The following is an 8,072-nucleotide window of genomic DNA, read 5'->3' as shown; positions in this document are numbered from 1 at the left end:
GCATGGCAGCCTCCTTGTGGCTCCGTGCAGCCGCCTCCGGCCTCCGGTGCTGGGGCCACCGGCAGCGGCCCGCAGCTGCCAGCTTTGCAGCGGGTAAGAACCTCTCACCTCGTTTCCCTCATCCCCACCCCCAACCCACTGCGGCTGCCTGCTTCTCGCTCCCGGACAGATGGCCCAAGAAGGTCTTTTCACTGGAGGTGCTGCAGCTGGATTAGAATTTTAAAAAACAAGATTTTGGCATCTTCTGTGGCCGCATTTTGTACCTCTGGCAGTCTCTTCCTGGCACTCCCTCATCCCCGCTCCAGAGGTGCGAGAGTCGGCGCCCTTTTGGGGAGTTAGAGATGGAGAAGAGCTCTAGAGTGAAGGGAGGAGTATTTGGGACCGGAGCAGAGCGTACTTTGAAGTGAGGGCTCTGAGGACACCTGGAGGGCCCAGCAACAAGGGCGACCTTGCACCTACTGGGGGACCCTGGCCTTCCAGATCCTGGACCCTGGCCTAGTTTGTGATTAACCCTCCTTTGGGTGGGCTGGCCATAACCTAGCTATCCCGCAAAGTTTGTCACCCTTGATCAGTAAGGCAGGTTGCCATCCCCCCTTATGTAACTGCTACCTGAAAGTGGCAGTTCTGTCGAATTTTGAACTAAAATGCTTTGAAAATTCTCAAAATCGTGTCCAGAACCTATTCTGCCCGCCCCCCATTCTTGAGTTATGGAAGCTTAACAGGGTTATAGGAAGAGGCAGTGTTTAGAGCTTTATGAAGATCAAGGAGGGGAACTAATTTAGTCTTTAAGTTTTCACATGTGGAATCTGAGGCCCCTTGAATAAGTGAATTAGGATATACCAACAGGCTCTAGAAGTAGTTCTTGATTTATTCCTAATTTCCTGCATTTTCTAGAAAACCAAGGTTCTCCTTTAACTGAAAAATTGCCTGATTTATGGGGACACTACCCTTGTGTTTCTGTAAAAGTTTTGAGTTCTTAGCAAGGCATTGTTTAGCAAGATCATATTTAGGCTTAACAACAACAACAATAAAAAAACACTCGGGGTGTAACGAAGTGACAGAGCAAGCACTTGCCTAGCAAGTACACAGCCCTGGGTTCTATGCCTAGCTCTGAGGATAGGGAGAAACCTTAGTAATTTTTCTAAGCATTGCTTTTGGGAAAATACCAGGTTGGGAATTGAGTTCTGAACAGTTCCCAGCCTTGCCCTTCAGGAAAGCTTAGGGATTTCCTTTCTGACTTGAGAAAGGCAGTCTCTATTTCTTGAAAGACAACAGAGTTTGAGATGTTTATACCATATGGATGGTAATTAACAAAGATGTATATATTTATTAGATCCAGTTTGCTAGTGAACAGCATATATTAATTTTAATATTCTTAAAGCATTACACAGGAAATAGAAAAATAAGAAATATACTATGCATACACATCATCCATTTAATAAAAGTAAATTTTGTATTTTAAAGGGTAATTTAGTTTTAGATTATGTTTTGTACAGAGTAAAAATCTATGCATGTAGATCCTCTATACTTCTTGTGACTCACCATGTATGTGGAAAAATATCTTGTTTCAGATCATCTTAAAGTGGCCACCTAGCCAAAGGGGAATGGGAAAATTAACCAGCATCATATATAAAAATGGCAATACTAATTTTCTTTATTATTGGTCTTTTTTGTTAATATGAAATATACTTTCAAAGCAGTATAACTAGCATAAATCAAATACACAATGGCATTTTTTCCATTTACTTTAGTCAGAGTGGCACATAAAATTCTGACAAGTTACATGTGGTCCTGGGAGTAAAAGTTGATCTTACACTTGTGAAATTGTATAAGGAGGATACTTATTACTAAAGTAACTTCACCCAAATTATAAAGGTCTTCCTAGAGCAAGTCTTCACCCTTAGTTCAATAACTTTTAGCATTAAGGAAAAGAAAATATTTCTATCATATGTTATCAAAGTTTCTTCATGTATTAATGTTTCAGGACATAATTATGATAGAATATGCTGAAACATAACATGCTAGAACAACACAGTATTGCGTATACACTAGTCCTTATCAGCATCACCCGCATTAGTCAGTCTGAAAATATTAAATGAAAAGATATTTTGAGAGAGATCACATTTGCTTAACTTTTTAAAAAATTGCCCTACTTTATTATTAATTGTTAATCTCTTGTTGTGCCTAATTTACAATTAAACTTTATTACAGGTATGTATGTATAGAAAACAAATAAAGTGAACTGCACTATCCATGATTTCAGACATCCACTGGAGGTCTTGAAACGTATCCTGCTTGAATAAGGGAATAGGGGAAGATAAATAGGGGAAGTCTAATGAAAAAAAAAAAAACGCATTCAAAAGATTAGAAGGACCATGCAAAACCTCACAGTGATTTTTGTATGGTGATTTCCCCTCCTGTAACTCAGTACTTTCTCATACTTTCCAGTTTTCAGAATCCTAATGTGTTACCTTGATTAAGAAAAATCACTTTTGGAAATGTAGAATAATGTATTGCCATCTTTTGCATTTTAAACCTTAGAGTAGACTGATTTTGTTTTTAGTAGCATTTCAAATTACCAAGGTATGTATAACTTGCCTTACATTGCATTTGAGAGTCTATAAATGTGTGAATTTGCATTTACTATAAAATAAATGTTGCCAACTTTTCTGGCTAGTTTCTTTACCAATCAACAGACACCTCCTTTGTTTTATGTTGATTGATTTATTTCGAGCTTGATTTTATTTATGGCCTAACTTCACTGTTTACACATACTCCTGGTAGGATTTAAGAGAAGACGCATTTTTTTTTAGGTTTGAACTTTTTTTTTTGGAATGGAGATTGAACTCAGGACCTTGTGCTTTCAAGGCAGGCATGGTGCTACTGAGCTAAATCCCTTGCCATAGGTTTGAATGTTTTTAAGGTAATAATAATTCTTTTCTACTCCTTTGAATTTCAGCCCCTCTGGGAGCAAATTCTTTTGTGTTTGCCAAGCACTCCTGGCGTTTCATCTTTGCTACAGGTTGTCTTTCTCCAGATACTGGGCATTGTCTCAATGTATCTATATCTTCTTCTTTCTTTCTTTCTTTTTTTTTTCCTTTTGATACCGGGATCAAACTGGGGTCCTTGCACTTAAGAGGCAGGCAACGGCACCACTGAGCTAAATACATTCCCAGACCCTTATAGCTCTTTGTTTCTTCTCACTCACTAGGCCACAAAGGGGCACTTGGTATAGGACTTGTTCTATGGTGTTACTTCTTAATCATTGCTAACAAAAATAACTAATATTAGCTTTGCACAGTATTGTAGCCAATGAGGTTTATCTGATGCGCAATGATTGCTAATTGAAAAATAGCTAATATTTATTGATTATCATGTGCTAGACATTATTTAATGCTTTTTATGACTTATCTCGGGTGAACTTTACAATAACCTTCTGAAGTAGATACAGTACTCTTTTTTTTTCCTCATTGAGTTTATTGGTACATTTTAGGTATACAGTATAGTTACATTCATCATTGGGATCTTGTACCTTTACAGGACAGGTCTCAGTTCTCATTTTTTTCCCTTACCCCTGCCCTCCCTTCACCCCCTCCTCGCTTTCCTATTTACAAATACTTTATTTCCATTTTTTCATTTTCTCATTTTTTCCTTTTCCCTTATTATCTTTCCCCTATCCTTCCCATTTCCCCTACACCTTTATCTCTTTTCTTCCTCTTTCACATTGTGAATTATATCATTAGGATCTTATGTACCATTATAATTTTTCACAGCAGAGAAACTATTCAGTATTTATACATGTGTGACTTATTTATTTCACTTAAGAGTATATCCTCAATATGAGATACAATACTCTTAATGATAAAACAGTATTTAGAGAAGGTAAGTAATTTGTTACTGCAAGGACATACATCTAAGATGTGACCTTATCTGAATTTTTTTTTTTTTTTTGTACTGGGCATTGAACTTAATCCCTGGCCTTCTAGGTTTGTTTATATCCAGACTCAAACTTATTTATAATCAGGTATTGCTTTGATTGCTTTGATAGTGTCCTAAAATTTCTTTTCTCAGTCTTCTACTCTAATTTGAGTAATATCCATCTGTGGTCTGTTCCTTCCCCCTAGATGCCACTTAGGTAATGATACTGAGAATCTCAGATATTTGGTACCAGGGATAGAACTTGGGTCCTTACGCTTGCAAGGCAGGTGGTGGAACCACTGAGCTAAATCTCCAGCTTCAGAAATTTGGACATAATGCTTTCATTAATCTTTTACTGATTCCCTATTACATTTTGAGATTTTCTATAGCACTTCAGATCTTTGCCTTAATACTGGCAGCCCTTGAACTAGACGTTGGGGAGAAATGGCATTATCAGTTGGTTTAGTCAGTTTGGAAACTGACCCAGAATCTGAGAGAAGGGCTACGGGAGAGTCAGCTGTAATGCTTTATGGTTGCTGTAACACAGTTTACTTTTCCTGTAACACCATTGTTACTCTGTAATTGCTTCAAAACTGGCTTTTATCGCCATGTGCCTATTTGACCAAAACTCTGGTTACTAGTTAGTCACATAACACTTATTAAATACTCCTTGTGTGCTATTAAATACTCATTGCTAGTTATGAAATTTACATGCTTATGACAAAAACTCAAAAGGTGTTAAAATAGAAAGTATTATTTTAAATAAGTCTGACCATTACTCCAACTCTCCAGATAAAAGCACTGTTTCTTACGTATCTGTATGTAAAATTAGAAAAATAAGTGTACCTACATTATTTTTTCTTTTTATACACTTTATTATATGTAAAGTTCTGCACCTTGCTTTTTTTCCTTTAGTAACTTACCTTGGAGATTTTTTATGCTTTTAGATGGTTATATCACATTCTTTCAAATATTTTCCTACTATTTCATTGTTCTGATTCAATGTGGATTATTGAGTGCCCTATTTATGTGTATTTTATTATGAATTAATATATATTAGTATATATTTATTTGTTGTCTTGTATAACAAACAGTATTGTAGTAAAGTATATCTTTGCATTTTTAAGGGCCCATAGTTGGCATCTGTTTTTATAAATACATTTATATAGGAACACAGCCACACCCATTTAAAAATACTGGATGTTGTCCGTGGTTGTTTTCAAATGAGGGCAGATGAGTGGAATAGTTGTGATAGAGGCCCTATGACTTGTAAATCTGAAAATAATTTACTGTTTGATCCTTTGAGAAAACTTTGCTGATCCATCATGTAATAGTAAAATACCTAGATGTGGAATTGCTGGGTTGGAGTATTTAAGATTTATGTATTCATTTGTATTTTTTGAGACAGTCTCTCACTTTGTAGTTTAGGCTGGCCTTGAACTCAGATTGGTCTCAAACTCATAGCAATCCTCCTGCTTCAGCTTCCCAAGTTTTGGGATCATAGGCATGTGCCACCATGCCCAATGTCAAGTTTTAAATTTAAATTTTATTTTAAAATTCAAATGTAGTTAGTTTTTTCAAATTGCTATCCACAGTTGTATTAGTCAGCTTTTCTGTTCCTGGGGCAGAATAACTACCATACACAACTTACCAGAGAAAAGTTATACTTTGGCTCATAGTTTCAGAGTATTCAGTCTGTGACTGGCTGGCTTCAAGACACAAATGTGATAGAAAAGCACGGTGCAAGGAAGCTTCTCACCTCATGACAGCCAAGAAGCAGAGAGAAAAAGAGCCAGAGAAAAAGGGCCAAAGCTTTGCACAGTGGTAGTGTCATAGCCAATGAAGTTTATCTGAGGCGAGATTATTGCTAATTGAGAAAAGGGCCAAGGACTAGATATAGCCCCCAAGGTCACACCCCTATATTCTAATCACCTTCCAAAAGCTCTACATCTGAATGTGAGTCTTTTGGGTGACTTTTTTTTTTTTTAACCAGAGATCAGACTTGGGACATTGTGCTTTCGAGGCAGGTGGTGGAACCAGTGAGCTAAATGCCTGGCCCTGGGTGAGATTTTTATTCCAAACCATTAGCAAGATTGAGCTTATGTATCTTACTAGATATGAGAGATACATGTTTTTATCAGTCCTTTCTTGCTCATAATTTTTGTTCCCTTCAAAAAAAGTGTCTGTATGATAGATGAAAAGTGGCAGCACATTGCTTTATTTTGCATTTATATAATTATAACAACTTGAATATATTTTCAAAGTTTTTGAGGCATCATTTTCTGTTAAATGTCATTTTGAGATTTTTGCCTACTTAAAATTTTTTATTCATATATTGCAGATTTTCACTTTATATGTTATAAATTTATCTCAAGAAATGTGAGTTGAACTTAAAAAAATATCTTCCATATTTCCAGTTTTGGAATATGTAGGCGATAGTTACTATTTTTTTGTTGTTGTTTTTTCTTTTTGTACCAGGGATAGAAGTCAGGGCCTTGTGCTTGTGAGGCAGGTGGTGGCATCACTGAGCTAAATCATGGGCCCTGTTACTATGGTTTTTAATTTCTCTTTTTTTTTTTTTTTTTTTTTTTTTGACAGTACTGTGAACTGAACTCCCAAGCCTTTCACTTGCGAGGCAAGTGCTCTATCATTGAACTATATCCCAGGACATTTTTTTTTTTTTAATTTAGTTTGAAACACAGTTTTGCTAAGTTATCCTGGCTAGCTTTCAACTTCAGGTCCTCTTTCAGCCTTCCATATAGCTGGCATTACAGGTGTGTACCACCATACACAGCTTATCTTCTAATATATATATATATATGGCCTTTCAGGGTTTTCATCTTTGGCTTTGAAATACACTAATTCCTCTGTGCTCCAGAGAAGTTAAATCTTTGAGCTTAACCTTTATTCTTTTTTTTTTTTTTTCCTTTTCTTGGTACCAGGGATTGAACCCGGGATCTTGCACTTGCAAGTCAGGCATGTCACCACTGAGCTAAATCCCCAGGCCTCAACATTTATTCTGACTTGGTGATTTTTATCAATTGTCATGATTTCAACTCTCACTTTGATGTAGTCAACAAACATATTCAGTCCAAAGCAAAGTCAGTTAGAGGTAGGAATTATGAAGAAAGACAAGTAGGAAAAATAATAGAAAGATGCACATAAAAGAATGTAACAAGATTGGATTATAGGCTAAAATAATGGATATATTTGTTAACTCCTTTTTGAGGATTCTCCATACTGATTTCCTAAGTGGTTGTAGGAGTTTGCATTCATTCCAACAATGAATGTAGAAGGGCTCCTTTTTCCCCACAACCTCACCAGCGTTTTTTGCTTTTTGAGTTCATGATGCTAGCTCTTCTTTCAGAAGTAAAATGGAATATCGGTGTTTTTTTAATTTGCATTTGTCTAATGGTCAAAGATGCTGAACATTTTTTCATGTATTTATTGGCCATTTGTACTTCTGAGAAGTATCTGTTCATTGAAATTGTCCTTTTCTTTTTTGCCCCATTGTCTCCTTGCTCTGTTGGTTGTTTGCTGAGCAGAAGTTTTTTTTGTTTTGTTTTGTTTTGTTTTTGTACGGGGATCTAACTCAGTACATTGCACTTGTGAGGCAGGCAGCAGCACTGCTGAGCTAAATCCCTGGCCCAGGAACTTTTTAATTTAATCTAATTCCGTTTGTTGATCCTTGGTGTTATTTCTTGTGCATTTGGAGTTCTGTTCAGAAAGTCCTTACCTATGCCTTTATTTTTAAGAGTTTTATCTAATTTATCTTCCAACAGAGTAAGTGTTTCTGCCTTAGTTTCTAGGATCCATGCTGATTTTATTTTAGTATAGGAAGAGAAATGCACGTCTCAAATCATTCTTCTGCATGTGAAAACCAGTTTTCTCAGCACCATTTGTTGAAGAGGCTGTCTTTCCTCCAGCATATATTTTTGGCCCCTTTGTTGAAGATCTGATAGCTGAATGTGCCTGGGGTTTTTCTACCTCTGTTCTGTCCCATTGATCTACATGTCTGTTTTTGTGCCAATACCATGCTGCCTTTATCACCATAGCTTTGAAATATAACTTGAAATCTAGGATTGTGATGCCTTCTGCTTTGCTCTTGTTGCCCAGAATTACTTTTGCTATTCAGACTTCTTCTGGTTTTGTGT

At 36.7% G+C, this 8,072-nt stretch overlaps 1 protein-coding gene and 1 pseudogene across 1 annotated transcript in view; both read left to right on the top strand.

Annotated features, from left to right (window-relative positions):
• Window positions 1–2: 2 nt before the first annotated feature.
• Hibadh (3-hydroxyisobutyrate dehydrogenase) overlaps window positions 3–8,072 on the top strand; it is a 111,450-nt gene continuing 103,380 nt past the window's right edge. Inside the window, exon 1 of the mRNA XM_010628279.1 lies at window positions 3–93. Within this exon, the coding sequence (XP_010626581.1) occupies window positions 3–93 (91 nt within the window). The remainder of the gene's footprint in view (window positions 94–8,072) is intronic.
• Window positions 5,729–5,914, top strand: LOC117284217 (annotated as a pseudogene).

This window comes from Fukomys damarensis, unplaced genomic scaffold (genome assembly GCF_012274545.1).
Source record: "Fukomys damarensis isolate Sample0158 unplaced genomic scaffold, DMR_v1.0_HiC HiC_scaffold_4, whole genome shotgun sequence".
Taxonomy (NCBI): domain Eukaryota; kingdom Metazoa; phylum Chordata; class Mammalia; order Rodentia; family Bathyergidae; genus Fukomys; species Fukomys damarensis.
Note: the sequence above shows the minus strand (reverse complement) of the source record. Positions and strands in the feature narration are given on the sequence as shown.